This window comes from Candoia aspera, chromosome 2, assembly GCF_035149785.1.
Source record: "Candoia aspera isolate rCanAsp1 chromosome 2, rCanAsp1.hap2, whole genome shotgun sequence".
Lineage (NCBI taxonomy): Eukaryota > Metazoa > Chordata > Lepidosauria > Squamata > Boidae > Candoia > Candoia aspera.
Window position 1 is genome coordinate 65432694 of NC_086154.1, and position 20815 is coordinate 65453508.

Consider the following 20815-nt stretch of genomic DNA (forward strand, 5'->3'; position numbering starts at 1 on the left):
CCTTATATTCCCAGAGATAGTGAAAGAGTCTCTTTTATCTCCTGTATGTTTTTCTGTGCTCTTTCTTAGTGGCTTTTCCTCCACACGTTCCTTCCTTTGTCCTGTGTATTTTCTGTACACTTACCCAAGTTCTCCTACATATTAAAGTTAACAGCGGCAATAGGTTACAAAACTGGACAGTGAAAAGTTTAATTCTTTCCTTCTTGATTTAACTTCCTACTGATCTGACACAGACATGCGTTTTTCCTCTTGTGAGGCATATATGCACATTCATATGCACACACATTACATAGATGTTTAAAAAATGAATTAAATATCCCCTAGTATATCCTTTTTTAAAAAAAAAATCTAATTCAGTTCCCTGAGACTATTTTCAGATTTTCTAAAATCTCATCTAGTTTGGCAACACGTTTATTTTCTCTAGCATTTTAGCATGCTTGGCTTTTTCAGAGAAATTAGAACCAAAGAACTGAGCAGAGATAAGGGTAATGTAGTAATACAGTTTCAATAGGGAGACAGGTTCAAATGCCACAGTCATGAAGCTCTCAGAGTGATTTGAGGAAGTCCCTATATCTCTGTTTAGCCCAATAGCCTACCTCGTAAAGTTGTTGTGAGAATAAAATAGAGACATGTATAACTTGAATGATACAGAGATGATGAACTAATAAATTGAAGATGTTGATTCAAGGCGATTTTTAAAATAAGACATGTTACCTGATTCTGTGAGGTTTCAGATCTGGAAATTTTAATTTGACCTTAAATTCTGAAGTGTACCATTTTGGAGAATGGGGGCATAATCTGTCTACTTATAATGTTCTGTTTGTTCTTTCAGGTTTTTGAATTCATAGCTCAATGCCTGTGCACATTTTTGGGTGGACTTAACTTGAACAAGAAATATTTCCCACTGGGTTTCTCTTTTCCCTTCCCTTGTGATCATGTTGCACTGAACCAGGTGAATAATTTGTTGACAAAAGCAAACTATCTGGAAGACTGGAAACTGTGTTCCTTGGACTGGCATTTGCTGAATGGGAAGGATGACGAAGTAGAAGTGGGATCTGACCATAGCTGTAGCCATACAACTGCCTGGCATGCAGCAGCTCTAAAGAGAAAAGATACATGCGAGGAAGTGTTCTTTATATTTTATGTAGCATCACCCCATCTTTGTTGTGGCGATATAAAGCCTGTCTTCATTAATGATATATCGCCACAGCAATGGTTGCATGGTCTAAAAGATGCTATAAATCACTAGAGTGGAAAAAGCCTTGCTTAAAAGGGGCTAGGAACAGAGCTAGCCTAATCTGAGTCAAAGTGAGGAAGCAGTGTCAGGTAACAGATAATACGATAGAAAAAAATAGGTGTCTAAGGAAAGAGCAATGAGCTACTCAACTGCCCCACAGCCTTTAAGGTACCTTGCTATCCTTGGGTGTGGTGGGGGACACCTATTGCGAATATTGAAATAAAATTCAAATGTCATTCCAGTTGGTGTAATTGTTTTCTTAAAATCATAGAATTGGTAGGGGCCTCAAAGGTCATCTAATCCAGCTACCTCTTTAGTGCAGGATCTGCTAAAATATTTTGGACAGATAGCTGTCCGGCCTTCTATGAAGGCCTCTAATGAAAGGCAACATAGCAGCTCGTGAGGCAATCTATTCCATTTGTTGACAGCTCTTACTATCCAGAAATTCTTTCTAGTATCTACTGTAAGCCAAATCTTTTTTTTTAATATATTCAGTCGTGTCTGATTCTTGGAAACTGACTGGACAAGACGCTGCAGTTTTATTGGCAAGGTTTTGCAGAAATGGTTTGCCCTTGCCTCTTTCCTGGGGCTGAGAGAAAGTGGTTGGCCCAAGGTCACCCACTAGCTATGTGCCTAAGGCAGGACTAGAATTCATGGTCTCCTGGTTTCCAGCCTGGTGCCTTAGCCACTACACCAAACTGGCTCAACCCAAATCTACTTCACTGTAATTTCAATCCACTGGTTTTGTTCCTGCTCCTGTATGATAACCTTTTAAATATCTGAAGATTGCTATCATACCTCCCCTCAGTCTTCTCTTCTGCAGGCTAAACACATTCAGTTCCTTTAACTGTTCCTCATGGGTTTAGTTTCCTGTTCCTGTCACCATCTTGGTAGCCTTCCTTTGAACTCACTCGGGTTTGTCAATATTTTATTTGGACTGCAATGTCCAGAACTGGAACAATATTCCAAGTGAAACTGATAAGGCAGAAGAAGTTTGGACAATTACTTCCTGCAGTGTGGATTCTATGCTCCTGTTAATACAGCCGAAAATAGTATTTATCTTTTTAGCAACTTCATTATGCTTTTGATTCATGTTTTTATAATCTGTTGGAACATCCAGAGCTTTTTCACACATATTAACAAACTAGTTTTCCCCTATCCTATGCTTGCAGCTTTTGTGTTTTCCTCCCTAGATGCAGGACTTACACTTCTCCCTGTTCAACTTCAGGGAGTTCAAGTTCATTTGTTCAGCCCACTGCTGAACCCTATCTAGACGTTTTTGAATCTTACCTTTCTCTCCTATAATATTAGCCACTGTCCCTAGTTTTGTGGCATCTGCAAGTTTGATAATCATCCCCTCAACATTTATACTTTATTAAGGTCATTAATAAAAATGTTGACTAGAACAGGGTTCAGGACAAAGGGCACTCCATTCAGTACTACTCTCCAAGCTGATTGTTGGTATATTGTTTTCTGCTACAGAGATTAATGTTACCATGGTAATTGAGTACTTCCTTAAGTATCAGCAGGGTGAAGAGGTTGAACTTAATTGTTCTCAATTTGGGTGTTAAAAGCTGCATTGCCTGGGGGAGGAACCTTGCCTGGACTTGTTTTAGTTTCAGTTTCCTTCTTTCTACATAGCCTCCTCCTGTCCTCTCTGAGCGCGTGTGAATGCACAGCTTGTAAAATATGTTTTTGTGCTTTCTGTAAATACATTTATTTTTATAGAAATGCCTGGTATGTGTGATCTTTCTGATCTCTCGGGCCAAATGCTTTCCAGCATTCTGCCACAGGTTATGGGCCCAGTAAGAAACTCAGTGAACCCCCAGAGAGACCAGAGAGATCAGCTTCGCACCTCATGCACATTTAAAGGCAGGTAGCAAAGACCTGTGAAGATTTTCTTTGGAGCCACCTGGAGATTTTCCAGCTGCTGCCTCTGTGCAGGACAAAGAAGCCAGCTGAGGTGACTTGCAAAAGAAGGAAGAAGCCATGGCTACCTCCCAGCCCTCAGCGATGCCTCTGGAGTGCCTATCAGAGACCAACTACTTGAATTGGGCCCTGAAGATGGAAATGTATCTTCGCAGAGAGAATCTTTGGCTGCCAATTGGTGAGCAAACCCCTCAAAATCCCAGTGCTGAATGGCTTAGACAGGATGAGAGGGCTAGAGCCACCATTATCCTAGGAGTTCAGGACAATCAGCTAGTGCACGTGCGAGGTATGCAGTCTGCAAAACAACTCTGGGACTCTTTGAGAGACTTTGAGAGACTTGCCACAGCAGGGAGTAAAGTTACCCTGACAAAAAAGCTGTACAAAGCCTACCTTGCAGAAGGAGATAGCCTTCCTGAGCACCTGCATCATATTCAGCAGCTGTTTGTTGAGTTGCAGGAGAGAGGAATGGAATTTACACCTCTCACAAAATCCTATATACTGCTGTCCTCATTGAATGAAATGTGGGACACGGTGATTTGTACCCTGGAGGCTATGCCTGAAGCAGACTTCACCCCATCGTATGTTACACAGCGCTTACTCGCTGAATGGGAGAAGAGAGAAGAAAGATCCCCCCCATCTCTTCTGGAAAGCTGCAGCATCAAAAAGAAAGAGAAAAGCGCTAGCCAGCCAGCGATGCTTCACTTGTGGTTCAGCTGGACATTTGCAAAGAGACTGTGCCATGAGACCCAAGAGTAGAAAGACAGAGAAGAAGAACACAAGGGCAACACAGAAGAAGGCTCTTCAGACAACCCAAATTGCACAGGTTGCTGAGAAGGGTAATTCTGATGTATGGGTGTTAGATTCTGGGGCCAATTGTCATTTATGTAATTGTAAGAGCTCTTTTGTGTCACTGTCTAAAACTGAAAGACAAAGTGTATCTTTGGCTGATGGGTCTGTGACCAAAATTATGGGACAAGGTGACTTGTATTTATCCTGCTTGGGAGAAACTGTAAAAGGTGTGTTGTATGTGCCAAATTTACAATCAACCCTTTATCTGTGGCACAATTGGCTGCAACAGGGTATGTCATAACATTTAAGAAAAATGGTTGTGAGATATGTAAAAATGGGAAATTGTGTGCTACCGGTATTTTAAAAGACTCCTTGTACATTGTGCAAAATGCAAGGAAGCCAAGCTGCAAGGCTGCAGTTGGCAACACTCCATATCATGACCAATGTGTACACCTGATGCACAGGAGATTTGGTCATGCTAATTTCAAGTATATAGCACAAATGCCACAGCTGTGTGCTGACCTAAAGATAAAACCCTGTGACAAATACTTAGACTGTGTAGTTTGCAAAGAACGCAAAACACTAAAAGCTCTTGTGAGTAAGCACAGTGACAGAATTACAACTAGACCTTTGGAAATTGTACACTGTGACATTATTAGTCCTTTTGCTCCAAGTTTTGGACAAGCAAGGTATGCAATGACCATCACTGATGATTTCTCAAGATACACATTTATCTAGGGGATTTCCGGTGAAGGAGTATGGTGGCAGGATGAGTGATGTGATAGCTCGGGAGTATTTCTACCTACAACATGGGATAAAGGTGGCTTTGCGGAGTCGGAGAGACAGGGAAACCATGGAGGCAGTGCTAGAAGAAGAGCGCTGCCGGCAAAAAGCTTCAGCGGCTTCAGAGCGGCAGGCGAAAGTTTTAACTTTCTTCTTGTCACTTTCACTTTTGCCGCAACAAAAGCAGTCAGGAAGCCAGGAAGCAAGAACTGTAGAGCCTGCGTGAATAGCCTAGTATTCTAGGCAACTTCTGCTACCCCCTTCATTTCTATGAAAGGAACAATAACTACTGACTATACAAAGAAAAAAGAAGAAACTTCTTAAGTGCGGGGGGGGAACCCTTTATTATAAGTCTTTGCTGGGAAAAGGGAAAAAAAACTGATTTATTTAATTAATTCATTAGGCCATATTGTAATATACCACAGCTTTATATAAATATTTAAGTATATTTTGTATTGTGTAAGTAGAAATAGATATTGTATATTGTATACTGTAATATATAAACAAATAGTGTATTAGGACCAATAGTTAAGATAAGTTAAAAAGTTTAGAAGGATTCTTACAAAAACAAAATGAATACAAGAAGACAGAATAGGAGAGGTTCAGAAGTGGGGGGTGAATGGTTGAAAGCCATGTTTGAAGACTTTACACAGAAAACAATTCAAAATATCACTCAAAATTTAACTCACCTACTGGAAGAGAAAATAGATGGCTTTGAGAAAAGATTAGACCACAAGTTAGAGACAATGGATAATAAAAGCAGATATTCAAGAAGTAAGAGAAAGAGTGGAGAAATTAGAATGGGAAAAGGATATTGAATTAGACCGTTTAACTGTGTTAGAGTTAAAAGAAAAAGAACACTGTTAGGCTTAGAGGAGTACCAGAAAAAAAAGAGGCAGAAATTAGAGAAATAGTGACTCAAATGTTTGCTAATTTAATCGACTGGGAAGAAGAAAAATTAGAAGAAAATATAGAAAAAATGTATAGAGTCAACTCGAAATATGCAAAGGTTCACAGGAAACCAAGAGATATAATAATTGAGTTTGCAAGAAAGAGGACAAAATTGATAGTACAGGCCTCTTATGGCAAAAAAATTAATATTGAAGGAGAGGAAATCATGATACTGAAGGACATACCACCAAAAATACTTAAAAAGAGAAGAGAATACATTTTTCTCACTGATGTTTTAAAAAGAAATAAAATCCCCTTCAGATGGGAAGTTCTGGAGGGAGTCAGTGTCATGTTCCAACAACAAAGATACAAATTGAATACTATCTTAAAAGCGCAGGAATTTCTTAAAAAATACAAGAAAGATTTGGAAACAGACATAGAGGGAAGTGATAGATCCAAAAGTAGAGAAAACAAAGGGAAGTGCCTGAATTCTGAAGATCCCAGTGCAGAGGAATTAGCTTCTAGTTCTAAAGAGTTTACAGTACTCCTCTCAAATGAATGAATTAAAATGCATCTCCTGGAATATAAATGGAGCTAACTCCCCAGTCAAAAGGAAAAAAGTTTTTCATTATTTATATAAATTGAAACAAGACATTATATGTCTCCAGGAAACGCATATTGCTAAAAAAGATGGTAAATATTTGGTAAATAAGAAATTAGGAAATGAATTTATAGCAGCAAGTGAAAAAAAAATGGAAGTGCAATATATGTAAAGTCTCATTTAAACTCTAAATTGATAATGGAAGATACATAATAATAGAAGTGGAACTGCAAAGCTCTAAAGTATTAGTGGTTGGAGTATATGCTCCGAATGATAATCAGAAAAAATTCTATCAAAATCTACTCAACGTACTTTCAGAATTATCCTATAATAATTGGATTATGATGGGAGATTGGAATGGGGTTACTTTACCTATTATTGATAGAAAGTCTGAACAACAAATTAAAAATAATCAAGGAAAACTACCTCAATCTTTTTTTGACATGATGGAAAATTTGGCTATTGTAGATGCCTGGAGACACAAAAATGGTATGGCCAGAGACTATACCTTTTATTCAGATAGATTTAAATCATTCTCCAGGATTGATATGATATGGCTATCCAAAAACTTGGCAAATAAAATTTCTGATGTATCAACTCTCCCCAGATCCTTCTCAGATCATAACCCGATTCAATTGAGTATAAAACTCCACCCAAAAAATTATAGGTGGAGATTAAATGAAACCTTGTTGAGAAATAAAGAATTTGTAGAAGATTGCAAAACGAAACTAAAGGAATTTTTTGAATGGAATTTAAATAAAGAAGTAAGCATTGGTACTGTGTGGGATACTAGTGAGGCTTATATGAGAGGGTATTTTATGTATCAAAATAGATGTTTGAAAAGGAAAGAACAACAAAAAACTCAATCTTAGATCAAATTAAGTTAAAAGAAAAAGAGCTTCAGTCAAAGCCATCTGATGAGGAAATAAATCACCAAATAAAAATTTTGCAACAACAATTAAAAATACAACAGATGAAATTGAAAGGAAACTGAGATATATTAAACAAAGAAACTTCGAATATGCTAATAAAGCGGGCAAATGGTTGGCATATAAACTAAGAAAAGATAAGGAAAAAAATCATTACCAAAATTCGAGAAAATGGAGAAGAATTAGTTGATAATGAAAAAATTAAGGCATTTCATAATTTCTTTACAAATTTATACAAGAAACAAGAAATATCAATTGACAAAATTGAAAACTATTTGCTAAAACACAACTTAAAGAAACCAACCAAAGATCAAAAAGCAACAATTAACAACCCCATTACAACACAGGAAATTACAGATGCTATTAGAAAACTGAAAACAGATAAAGCCCCAGGACCAGATGGTTTTTCCGCAGGTTACTATAAACATTTCCAAGATCAAATATTATTACCATTTAAAGACTTATTGAATATGATTGTATTAGGAAATCCAATACCTAAATCCTGGTCTGAGGCGAATATTATATTAATATGAAAGAGATACAGGATCTGACACTACGTAGAAATTATAGGCCCATTTCGCTATTGAACAATGATTACAAAATATTTACTTTAATTTTAACTGAAAGACTAAAAATTATATTACAAGAAATAATTGATCATGACCAAAGTGGATTCCTACCCCGAAGATACATAAAAGATAACATAAGGACTATCATAAATATAACAGAGTATGCCCAAATTCATAATGAAAGACAGATTATGCTACTCTTCTTAGACACAGAAAAAGCCTTTGACAATTTAACTTGGAATTTTATGCTTAAGACTTTGGAATTTATGGACTTTGGTGATACATTTATAAAGGCAGTCAAAGCAATCTATACATTTCAAAAAGCCAAAATTGTGATAAACGAAGATATAACACAAGAATGCATAATAGAAAAAGGTACTAGGCAGGGCTGTCTGCTCTCCCCCTTACTATTCATATTGGTTTTGGAAGTTTTAACAGAAAATATTAGAAAGGAAAATCAGATTGAGGGAATAAAGGTAAAACAAGAAATATATAAATTAAGAGCGTTCGCAGACAATTTAGTTATCACCCTACAAAATCCGTTAGCATCTTTTGATTACTTACTAAAAACACTACAAGAATATGGAGAACTAGCTGGCTTCAAAATAAACAAAAAACGAAAATGAGAAATTTAAATATGTCACAAAATATTCAGAGTATATTAGAAAATAAATCAGGATTCCTTAGTGTTAAAAAAGTCAGATATTTAGGGATAGAGATTACAGCAAAAATTAGCGATTTATATCAAAACAACTATGCAAAAGTATGGAAGGAAATTCAACAAGATTTAGGGAAGTGGGAAAAACTAAATCTATCACTTATGGGGCAAATCTCTGTAATCAAAATGAGTATCTTGCCAAGGATGCTATTTTTATTTCAAAATATTCCAATATTATTAACTGACAAAACTTTTAAATTATGGCAAAAAGATCTCTCAAAATTCATTTGGCAAAGGAAAAGACCAAGGATTAGACTCAAATTAATGCAGGATGTTAAAGAACGAGGAGGCTGGGGTCTTCTGGATTTTAAATTATATTATGAAGCATGTGGATTATTATAGGTAAAAGAGTGGAATACTTTACAAAATTATAGATTATTAAATCTAGAAGGCCATGATCTGAAATTTGGTTGGCATGGATTCCTATGGTATAACAAATTGAAAGTAAATAAAGCATTTAACAATCATTGTATTAGAAAGTCCCTTCTTAGAATTTGGGGAAAATATAAATCTATTTTAACACCTACTTTACCATTATGGATCTCCCCGCAAGAAGCGTATAGTAGGAGAGAAAAAACAGAAATCTGTAAGTGGTTAAGATATTTGGATCTAATAAAATTTGAAGGGGCTACATATAAAATGAAGAGGAGAGAAGAATTGGAAAATGAAGGACATCCATGCCAATGGTTTTTGTATTTTCAATTAAAGGAACAATTTAAAATTGATCCCCAAAGTTACAAATTTACAAAAGATCTAACCTGGTGGGACAACCTAGTTTATGCCAACAATGATCATATGATTTCCAAAATATATAAAATGTTATTACAAACAAGAATGGCAAATGTACAAATTAAACAATGTATGATTAAATGGGAGAGAAATTTTGGATATAATATTGATTATGATGTTTGGGAAAGAATGTGGACCAAAGGGTTAAAATTTACTTTAAATTACAATTTAAAAGAAAAATTTTATAAAATGATGTATATGTGGTACATCACTCTGGACAAAATATCCAAAATGTTTCAGAATATTTCAAATGTCTGCTGGAAGTGTAAAAAAGAAACAGGAACATTTTATCATATGTGGTGGACTTGCAAAAAGGCGAAAAATTTTGGACATCCATACACAATATAATTTGTAAAATGTTGACTAAAGAAATTGATAGAACACCGGAACTTTATTTATTGGGCATCATGGATAAAGATTTGGAACATAAACATGGAAAACTTTTATGCTATTTGATCACCGCAGCTGGAATTATGTATGCATCAAAGTGGAAGGAAGAACTAACCCCCTCAATGGAAGAATGGACATTTAAATCCCTGGATCTGGCACAGATGGCAAAACTTACGGACCAGTTAAATGATAAAAATGTGGAAGATTTTCAAAATGAATGGACCCCGTTTTTCAACTATGTAGAATTGACCCCCAAAATTAATATGAATGTGTAAAATATATAAATATAATATAAGATGTAAATATTATGTATTTGACTCATATAAGCTTAATAGAACTGTAGAATTATTGAAACTAAATTAGCGAATTGTGAAAAGAAAATATTTAGTTAAGGTATAAAATTGTACTAAGTGAGTTGGAAATCCATTTCTTTTCTTTTAAATTTCTTTTTCTTCTTTCTCTTTCTCTTTCCCTTTCCCTTTTTTCTTTTTTCTTGTTTTTATATTTTATGTTTATCATTGACATGTCACTGTATGTCTGTATTATTTGTGTAAGTAATTTAATAAAGACTACTTTAAAAAAAAAGATACACATTTATCTACATCTTAAAACACAAAGATGAGGCATTTGAGAAATTTAAAAGTTTTGTGACATGAGCAAATGGAAAATTCCCAAGGCCTGTATCTGCACTCCAATGTGATAGAGGAGGAGAATACCTTTCTCACAAATTCAGAAGGTTCTTGGCTGAAAAGGGGATAGAACAAATTCTTTCTAACCCTTACACCCCTCAGCAAAATGGTGTTGCTGAAAGAAAGGGCAGAACCTTGCAAAATGCGATGGAATGCATGCTTAAAGATTTCAGGTTATCGTTCAGATATTGGGCAGAATCAATATTGACTGCCTGTTATGTACAAAACAGATTGAATAACTCTGTGATTCAGGACACTCCATTCCATTTGTTTTATGGTGTGAAACCAAAGGTAAACCATCTTAGAGTGTTTGGTAGCCCTGCATGGGTTCATATTCCAAAACAACAGAGGAGGAAAGGAGGCCCCACAACAAAGAAAGCCACCTTTGTTGAATATGAACAAAGCCAAAGAAGCTACAGGTTCATAGTGGGAGAGAAATTAATAATCAGCAAAAGTGCTTCTTTTGCTGAGCAAAACTGGGGGAGATTAAATTCTAGCTCTCCAGTTGATTTAACTACAAGAAGAGAACAAGGACTTGCTGATAGTGATCTTTTGCCTGATGAGGACATTAAGCCAGAAAAGCAAACTGAAGATCTGTCTGATGAGACAGATGCTTCTCAGGAAAGTGATAGGAGTCAAAATTTAAGCCCTGTATTACCTCGCAAATCTCAGAGGAGTAATAAAGGCATTCCTTCATCATGTTTTCAGGCTGAAACAGTAAAGTCTTTTCACATATTCACAGACCCTGAGTCCTTAGAACAAGTGAATGCTTTACCACCTGAGATTGCACAAAATTGGCATTCTGCCATGCAACAGGAGTTAGCATCCTTGAAAGAAAATAAAACATGGAAACTGGTAAATCTACCTCCCAATGAACGCTGTCTAGGTTGCAGGTGAGTTTTCAAACTGAAAAGGGATGCTGATGGCAAAATCCAAAAATAGAAAGCAAGGTTGGTTGCAAAAGGGTTCACTCAAAGGAAAGATTTAGTCTTTGATAAGACTTTTGCACCAGTTACTAAAGGTGAATCAATTAGATTACTGTTAAAAATTGCTGCACTCAAAGGAATGTCAGTTCATCACTATGACATTCAAACTGCATTTCTCTATGGTGATTTAGACCACAAATTATACATGCAGCAACCCCTTGGCTATGAACAAGGGAAGAATCTGGTCTGTGAACTGCAAAAGTCAATCTATGGATTAAAACAGGCTGCTAGATCCTGGAACCAAAAATTAGATGAAAAACTGCAGAATTTTGGTTTTGAAAAAGGAAAAGCAGATCCATGTGTATATGTGAAGAAAGACAGACAAGGCTATATGTATCTCTGCATTTATGTTGATGATTTGCTGCTGTTCACATCAACAGAAAAACAAAGGCTTGATTTTGAAGCCTGCATGAAAAGCCATTTCACATTAAAAAGCCTTGGAACAGTAACAAATTACCTAGGCTTGGAAATACACAGGGAGAAGGATGGTAGCTTTCTGTTCAGCCAACGTAGAAAAATTCAAAAGCTGCTAGAGGATTTTAACATGCAAGACTGTAAACCAGTCTCTACTCCCATGATACCAGATTTTCAGAAAAGCATAGGAGAAACTCAGTTAACTGAGGAAGAGAAATATAGATCTGCAATTGGAAGTTTACTGTACATTGCAAATCACTCTCGCCTAGGTATCTCAAATTCTGTGGCCATTTGAAGTAGACAGGTAGAGAAGCCTACATCTACTGGAAAAGCAGCATTGAAGAGGTTAATGAGGTATTTGCAAGGAACAAAGAATTATTGCCTGAAGCTAAATGCCTGTGGAACAGCGAAATTGCAGGCTTTTGCCGATTCTGACTGGGGAGCAGATGTCAGTGACAGGAAATCCACTTCTGGGATTTTAATTCAATTTGCTGGGTCAAGCTTAGGCTGGCATTCTAGAAAGCAAATACTTGTTGCTCTTTCCACTGCAGAAGCAGAGTTTTATTCTCTAGCACAAACCTGTAACAAGGTTGTATGGTTTAAACAGTTGTTAAAAGACATAGGCATGGAAGTGAACCAGCCTATAACTGTTTATGAGGATAATCAAGCTTGCATTGCAATGGCAAAATCTGAAGCCTGGAAGAATAGGACCAAACAAATCGATATTAGGTATCAATATGTCAAAGACATGATAGCTAAAGGGGAAATAATGTTAAAATATTGTGAATCAAAAGACATGATTGCTGATATTTTAACCAAACCTCTTGCTCTATCAAGACACAAAGAATTAACAAAGCAAATTGGTCTGCATCTCATTCCATAGCATAAAAAGGGGAGTGTTGGTATATTGTTTTCTGCTACAGAAATTAATGTTACCATGGTAATTGAGTACTTCCTTAAGTATTGGCAGGGTGAAGAGGTCAAACTTAATTGTCCTCAATTTGGGTGTTAAAAGCTGCATTGCCTGGGGGAGGAACCTTGCCTGGACTTGTTTTAGTTTCAGTTTCCTTCTTTCTACACAGCCTCCTCCCGTCCTCTCTGAGCGCGTGTGAACGCACAGCTTGTAAAATATGTTTTTGTGCTTTCTGTAAATACATTTATTTTTATAGAAATGCCTGGTATGTGTGATCTTTCTGATCTCTCGGGCCAAACACTTTCCAGCATTCTGCCACACTGATGTGGAGCCATTTATGAGTTCTGTTTGTGTATGGTAACAGACAATTATGAATCCTTCTAATAGTTGTATCATTTAGTCCACATTTTACCATTTTATTAATGAGGATATCATGAAACACTTTGTCAAATGCTTTGCTGGGTTCAAGATATGCTGTATCTACTACATTCCCCTAATCTGTTAAAATAGGAATTCTGTCAAAAAAATCAGATAAGGTTACTCTGTGTGAGGGTTCTTTGTTTTCCAAGGACTGGACACACCTCAGTGTAGAAGATAACTGTACAAAATACTGTATTATAGCACCTTTCCTGTTGCCCTGGGTTAACTCAAACCACCTAGGCTTTGCAAACTGATGTAGCTGTGTAAATGAGTCTTTGATGGGTAATCCTTATAATAAATAAAAGTCTTAAAGTTTGTAAGGTGTCATTCAACCTTTGCCCCCCTCCAAAAGGTCTTCCATTTCTTGGGATTAGGTGCTCCCTCAGTGTGGTTGCTCCTCTTCTGGTTGCTGCCAAGCTCCAGGCAGGAATCACACCACAATGACTGCTTACCATAGCTTGTGATCCTGGCAATCGACTGAAAACCCACTTGCTTGCCTGTAATAGTCGTACATTCCAGATGTCACTTCCTGCTTCCTTGTCTGCTTGTTGTGTTCTTCTTTTTCTCTCCTACACACCCACACTTTTGTAAGCTAAGGGCCTGGGCGGGGTGAGGTTGCCATGTCCCAAAAATGCCAGGGTGTGGCTCAATTAGCCAGACACCTGGACTGGTGGAGCAGATGCTTGTGAATAAACCGTGAGGGGTGTGTGTGAATGAATGAATGAGCCCATCTCCTCTCAAGTTTCTGGGGCTGTAAGTGTATACTTCCCCATGGGAGAAAGGATGAGCTGGGCCTATCCTTGGGGAAGTTGGGGTGGGAAGCATTTCTGCCTGGCTGCAGCTGCTTTTCCCAACTGCAGACAGCAACCCCAGCTTCATTCCCTCACACTCTGGCACGACCTGTTTGTGACAAACTCAAGCAGGCTTCTTTTAATTGTTGCATTCCGATGTAAGTGCTCACAAACATGATGTTTAATAATCTTCTCAAGGACAATGTCCTGCACAGATATCAAGCTGGCAGGTCTGTAATTTCCCAGATCCTCCTCCTTCCTGTTATGGAAGAAAGAAGGGACAACATATGCTCTCCTTCAGGATTCTGGGGATCTTGCCAGTTCTCCAGTTCCCAAAGGTTCTCCACTAGTTCTTTCAGTACCCTGGATTTTCATCTGGATACTTTAGTTTATTTAAATTAGTGTTCTTTTATCCTCTTCCAGTCTGTCCTGTGATGCAGCTTCTCCTCCTACTAGTGGCACGGTTACGGCCAGTTAAGGCTTTGTTTCCCTTCTGAGAAAAGACACATTTTCACAGAAGTTAAAACATTCTGTTTCCTTGCCATCATCCATTACCAATTCTCCTTGCAACGGGTCTATAGCCTCTTTGCCTTTCCTTTTGTTTCTGACATACCAGAAAAGTGTTTTTTGCTGTTTTGAGCACTTCCTACAAATCTCAAATCATTCTGAGTTTTACTTCTTGGACAGAATGGAATTCCTACAATTTCTGTCAACTGTCTTATATCTTTCTTTGGTTATGTGCCATTTCCTATACATAACCCTTTTTCTTTTCAATATTTTAGAAAGCTCTGTGTGTATCTATAATGATGATTTTAAATGCTTCCTGTTTTTCCTTCATGTAAGAATTGTTTGGAGTTTCATCTGCAGCATCTCCCACTTTTTATGTTGAGTTTGTTCTCTTGAATAAGTTGTAGCCTTTCAGGTTATGTTCCAACTGTATGTCATTTCAATGAGTTTTGATGATGCCTATGACATCATATTTGTCTGCCAGTATTAGGATTCCCTGTTCATTTCCCATATTCTGTGTTTTGTTGTAGAAACATATGAGATTTTGAGTGATAGTCTCACTGGCTTCACTGTTGTAGATTCCTGCCAATTGCTAAGTCTGTCCTCCACTCTCATGCTTCTCCCTTTATCTCTTGTGTTGTTGGCCCCAGTCTTTGCTGGTATATTTGATTCTCAGCTTTTGTTACCCTCTCACTTTTGCTCTAGATTAGTACCCACCAAACATGGCCTCCCCAGTCTTTGTGAGATGTAGTGCTTTTCTTCTCAGAGGTCCTTCATTCTTCCTTCAGATCAGGAAGCAAAACATCCTAGATCAGCCTTAAGTGGGAGAGTTTTGTTAGAATTTACTACTCTATACTGTACATTATGTTCTGAAAAAGAGCGCTTGTAGGAAATAGCATGGGTTTCATAGTGGCCACTGGATATGCTGAAGAAAATCTCCCTCTCTGTTTTTCCCCTTAGTGTAAACTGGTCAGATGGACAAAGGATTTCCGATGCCCAGATGTGGTGGGGAAAGATGTGACCCAATTGCTCCAAATGACTATCAATGAGGTTTGCAAGGTTAGACTGGGCCAACGGCAGTGAAAACATGGGCGTCTGTAAGATGGAGCAAGAGAGTCACTTTGATCTTTCTCTTTTTTAAACTACTCTAGAATTACCAAATAGAGGTCCTTGCTGTTGTGAATGACACTGTGGGAGCTTTGATGAGCTGTACTTCTGATGTCAGGCCATGTAACATAGCAATAATAATAGGTAAGCAAAAGCTGGGCACAAGAAAATATTGCTGATCAACTGAAAGGATCATCCACACCATATGTTTTTTTGCCTGGGTGTTGGCTATATAGGTCAGACTGAAAGCTTCTTAACTGAGTATCGGACTATGTCCATAAACGTAGCAAGGGAAACCTGAAAGGTTTTGCATTTCATCAAAACAATAAGCACCGGCCATTATCCAAGATAAGACAGTATCATAGATGGCTTCAATATCTTAAATAGTTTAGCAATTTCAAAGATGCCATAAAGGAAATAGAAGCTTCATTTAGCTTTCACTTCATCTTGTGCTTAGTGCTTTGTTGTGACTATATTTCCTTTGCATTGTGCTTCTCCCCTGTTGTTTCTTCTCCTGGTAGATGCTGGCACTAACTGTTGCTATATGGAGGATATACAGCGCATATCAGGCTTGCAGGAAACTAAGGGACGCATGTGCATAAACACAGAATGGGGCTTTTTTGGGTATAATGGAGAATTGAATGAGGAACTAACAGAGTTTGACCTGTTGGTAGATAAAGAGTCCATGGATCAAGGCAAATCCAGGTGGGTCATAGTAAAGTAAGTGAAGGCAGTTTTGTTACTGACTATGAAGTATTAACCTACATTGCCCTAGAGAAGAGTCAGGGAATTAATCAGGGTTATGCCACCTCAGCACCCCAGTAAAAATCAGTGCTGTTTCTTCAAATTCCATTCTTGAAGCCCCAAAGTCCTACAGATTGCACTGACAACAAATAATTAAACACCTAAAGTGTAATTTCAGATGTTTTTTCATGTGATACCAAACAAATAAGTCAAAAATTCATGGGTGGGTAATATCTTTATTAGAACCAATCAAAACAACAGAAACTCTTCATCAGGTAAAATATTGCAAAAAGAGAGATGGGGAAAAAGCAAGAAAGTAAAAAAAAATTAGGCTGGATTTGTAATCATGAACTCCAGTGGTTCAAAGCTTGAAGTCAATGGCAAACCACTTCAATGTGCAGCTTGTTCCTACTAAGCTGAAACATGGTTGCTGTATACATTTGCCTTGCTTTCCCCCATCTCATCTGTACTTCTAGTTGCTTTTTTTGGGATTTCTGATTTGTCATATCTACAGAAACCTGCACTGGAACTAGGATCCTAAAATTACAGAACTGTAGGATTCTAAGTAAACCCAACAATTCTGTTTCCATATATTTGCATTCGTTTGTTATTGTGGAATGAAACCTGTTGTTTTGTCTTTCTCAGCAGCAGGTATTACAAGACATAGCCAAGCTGTCTTGTGAACTGTGCATAGTTTACCTGCTGGCTACCCAGGATGGATGATTCACTGCTTTCACTCAAATTTCTTCTTTGTGCAATGATTTTCCTCTCTTATTGCTGCCAGGTTTGAGAAGATGGTCAGTTCCATTTATGTGTGTGAGACTATCCGTATTATTTTGGCTGATCTGGCTGAGAAGGGTGAATTGTTCAATGGAGTTCTCACTCCCACACTGCTAATGAAGGGGAAGCTGACACTCCAAGATATTGTGGAGATCATAGAGTAAGCTAAACTTGTGATAGCTCATCTTTGTCCTTATACTGAAAACAGTAGTAGAGTGAGAATTGGGGTGACTTACTAGTTTAATCTTAGTCCTACACATGACAATCAGGAGGAGTGAACCTTTTAACTTATTTTAATTTATTTTTTTATCGTGCCTTTTATTATTTTCTTACAAATAACTCAAGGTGGGGAACATACCTAATACTCCTTCCTCCTCCTATTTCCCCAAAACAACCACCCTCTGAGATGAGTTGGGCTGAGAGAGAGTGACTGGGCCAAAAAATCTGTGACCCAAATTTTAAAAATTATGTTAACTTCTTCATTTGAGTATGCCACACAAGAGACTGTTTATGGCATCTCAGATAGGATAACTGCTAGAATAAAATATCCTTATAGAAGAAGGTGTCAGAGAAATGGGACTTTAGAGGTAATTCATAATGTATTATGAATTCTATTTTAACAATTGGGAGAAGGGAATCGCAAAGTTGTGACAAAAAATGGATGGGAAAATACAAAGCCATGTTTTTGCATCTACAGTACGTTGTTTTCTCTGTATACACACATTGCTTTGTTTTTCCTTGAACCTTCTTTTTTACCTAATCTTCCATTTTATTTAATAATATTCTGTTGCATCTCACTTCACTGCTGCACCTATCCTGGCTCATTCTTGATTCTTTGCTTCCATCTTTTTAAAGACATTCCTTTCTCATCCACCTGAGAATGCTACTTTATTTGGAGGATATAACAATCTCAAAAACATAAACACACAAAAACCTCTACAGCATTATTATATGGGGTATCACATTATCTGTGAAATATTTGTGCGTGTGTGTGTGTCTTTACTAGAGTGACAAATCATGATGCAGGACAAGATTAAAAACTATTTTAGAAGTGTGATATACTTGATAAACAAATCTATATAATAATAAGCATTGCATATCATCTCTTTATTGAAGATGATAAGTGGTACTTAATAAAAAGTAGAGAAAAGAAAAAGAATTGACTTTCACTGACACAGGTAGGCATTATGATACTCCAAAGATTATGTACAGTACGTAACTTTCTTTAAAACACACAAGTCATTTGAAACACAGTATTTCAATTGATACTAAATTTATTTGATATAATAATATTAAAAATGTATGTAGGTTCTAAGTATTTTGGTGTAGATTTATAAATAGCTTAATGACACTTTTTTCTTACCTGGAAAATGGCTTTATGTATGACATGTGCACTAATTTAAAGAAAGAAGTCATAGTGCTAGGAGAGTGAGCAATTCCAAAATTGTTACTACTCAGGAGACCACTTCACAAATATATTCCCTCCTCCATTTTTTTTCCTTCTTTTGCAGGAATTCCACCTGCTTTCCACTTAACAATGCTTTAGGACAGCCTCTATGCTGAACTTAACCAAGGTTAATGCTAACTAGGTTCTTTTTGATCAAGATTTGAAATTCCTCTTCAAGAGCCTTTTAAGAGGGTACCTGGTTAGTATTTATTACAGTGGCAGTGTCGATTAAACCTTAAACCATGATTAAGGAAAGAAAGTTAAATTGAATTTGCATTGGTAATATGTCAGTTTAATAAGAAGACCACCTCTACCAATCCATTATAGCTGGAAGATTTATTGATTTCCATTTAAAGGCAATAGTAACTTTTGCTGAGGTCAGAACTGGTTCAGTCTTCTGCATCTCTCTCCCTTAACTCATATATATTTTTAATTACAGTGAAAAAGTGGGCCTAGCCAAAACCAAGAGTTTCCTTTGTCGCCTTGGATTAGTGGCATGCAATCAAGATTGTTTCCATGTGCAAGAAGTATGCAAAGCTGTATTCACCCGTTCTGCCAAGCTCTGTGCTGCTGGATTGGCTGGCGTTCTTACATATATTCATGAACATCAGCAGCTGCCAGAGATGAAGACCTGTGTAGTTTTGGGTGGGAACATGTACAGGAGCCCGACACCGTAAGGAGCTGTATTGGATATAGGAACATTTATTTTCATCAAAACCAAAGGCCTACTAGTCCCTCTCCCTCCCTCCCTCCCTCCCTCCGTGCCTTCCCTCTTGGCCAATAATTATTGGTATTATTAATTCATTAGCATGTTTTTGTTAACATTTCTCTTGGATTAGGGTACTTGTTCTAAATATGTTTCTACTGATGATTTCTCTCTCTTAGCAGCCAATATTCATTTTTCTTTATTATCAGCTTAGTAAGCCTGTGTAATCCTTTCTTTTGCTGTACAGTTTCTTTTATTAGTATAAGCCTTGTGTGTGTGTGTGTGTGTGTCAGAGAAATGGATCTATCCAGTTAAATATCTCCAAGCGCCATTTCTTTCAGATACTTGGTCCCCCTAAGCTAAAGAGATTGTTTACACCATCTCAAACTATAATTTTTTACCATTTTAAGTGATTTTGTATTAAAATTTGGATAATGTAAGCAGGCCTATATATGCATGTAAGTAGCAAATTTATCTATTCCTTGCATGAGAATCTTAAAAAGAGGCATAGGTCAAGAGAGAGCGATTAGACCAATACAATGTATTACTTCCAGTCTTTGTCCTTCAAAAACCTTGACATTTCTTCTCCCTCCAGGTATAATGAGATACTACAGCAAACTCTGAAACAGCTGATTCCTGAGTATACTCTCACAATTATCCCATCAGTTAATGGCGGTACCTTAGGGGCTGCCATAGTGGCAGCTATAGAAGTGAGGCTTAGAAACCATCGAGAGGGACTAGCCCAAGTTCTGGCTCCTTTAAAACTTTCAATTGTAGATCTTGAAAGACTACGGAACACGATCAGACAAGAGATGGAGAACGGCCTGTCGAAGGCAGCTAACAGCAAAAGCTGTCTACGCATGTTGCCCACTTTCGTCTGCCATTTGCCTGATTGCTCTGGTGAGAGAAGGAAGCTGGGGAAGAACTCTATATCTAGAGAGGGAAGAATTTTGAACTGTACTTATGGACTTCACCTCAGGGAAGTCAGGAGAAAACTTTCCATGTGACTAGGTCTTACCTGAACCTGGTCATTTATTTGACCCGAGACTGCTGCTGTTTATGTTGCTCTCACTGCAAAGAGCACTATAACCAATACAGAGACCTCCCAATTCATGTGGAACAATAGACTCAAATACTTTTACATGCAGGATGCACTTTTACCCCAGACTGGCACTTGAGGATCCAGTTATCATTTCTTACTGCACATATGTGGAGTGGTAGCTGTGCTATTCTAATTGACCAAAGGCTCAGCAGCAAACCACTAGTAGGTCTTAACCCATCAGATGAAAATTAATGTGCTAGAGGGCAAATGGGATTTGCTAAAGGACAAATGACATGTTTCCTTTGACTCCATTTGTTAAGGTTGGCAAGAGGTTTGCCTCACAGGAGAAAAGGAAAAAGTAGGGTTTACTTAAGGCATCCTGAAGAAGATTGTGAGTTCCAAAGTTCTGTCTCTTCCACTGAGGCTATTGTTGTCCATATACTTTTTATAGAGAGAGGGGATTTCCTGGCACTGGATCTAGGTGGAACCAATTTCCGAGTATTGATGGTACAGGTGAAAAGCCAAGAGGAGGGTGGTGTACACATTACCAGTGAGACTTATACCATACCATCAGAAGTAACCCAGAGTACTGGGGAACAGGTAAGTGCAAAGAGGGATGATATGGCTTTGGTTGATTGAGCATG

General features: G+C 37.5%; 1 protein-coding gene across 1 annotated transcript in view; it reads left to right on the plus strand.

The window, feature by feature from the left end:
* The window catches only part of HK3 (hexokinase 3), a 42282-nt gene that overhangs the window by 14144 nt on the left and 7323 nt on the right, over positions 1-20815 (plus strand). Inside the window, exons 3-10 of the mRNA XM_063292869.1 lie at positions 833-952; positions 15306-15404; positions 15497-15596; positions 15974-16157; positions 16981-17136; positions 18863-19096; positions 19725-20029; positions 20623-20771. Coding sequence (XP_063148939.1) covers positions 833-952; positions 15306-15404; positions 15497-15596; positions 15974-16157; positions 16981-17136; positions 18863-19096; positions 19725-20029; positions 20623-20771 — 1347 coding nt within the window. The remainder of the gene's footprint in view (positions 1-832; positions 953-15305; positions 15405-15496; positions 15597-15973; positions 16158-16980; positions 17137-18862; positions 19097-19724; positions 20030-20622; positions 20772-20815) is intronic.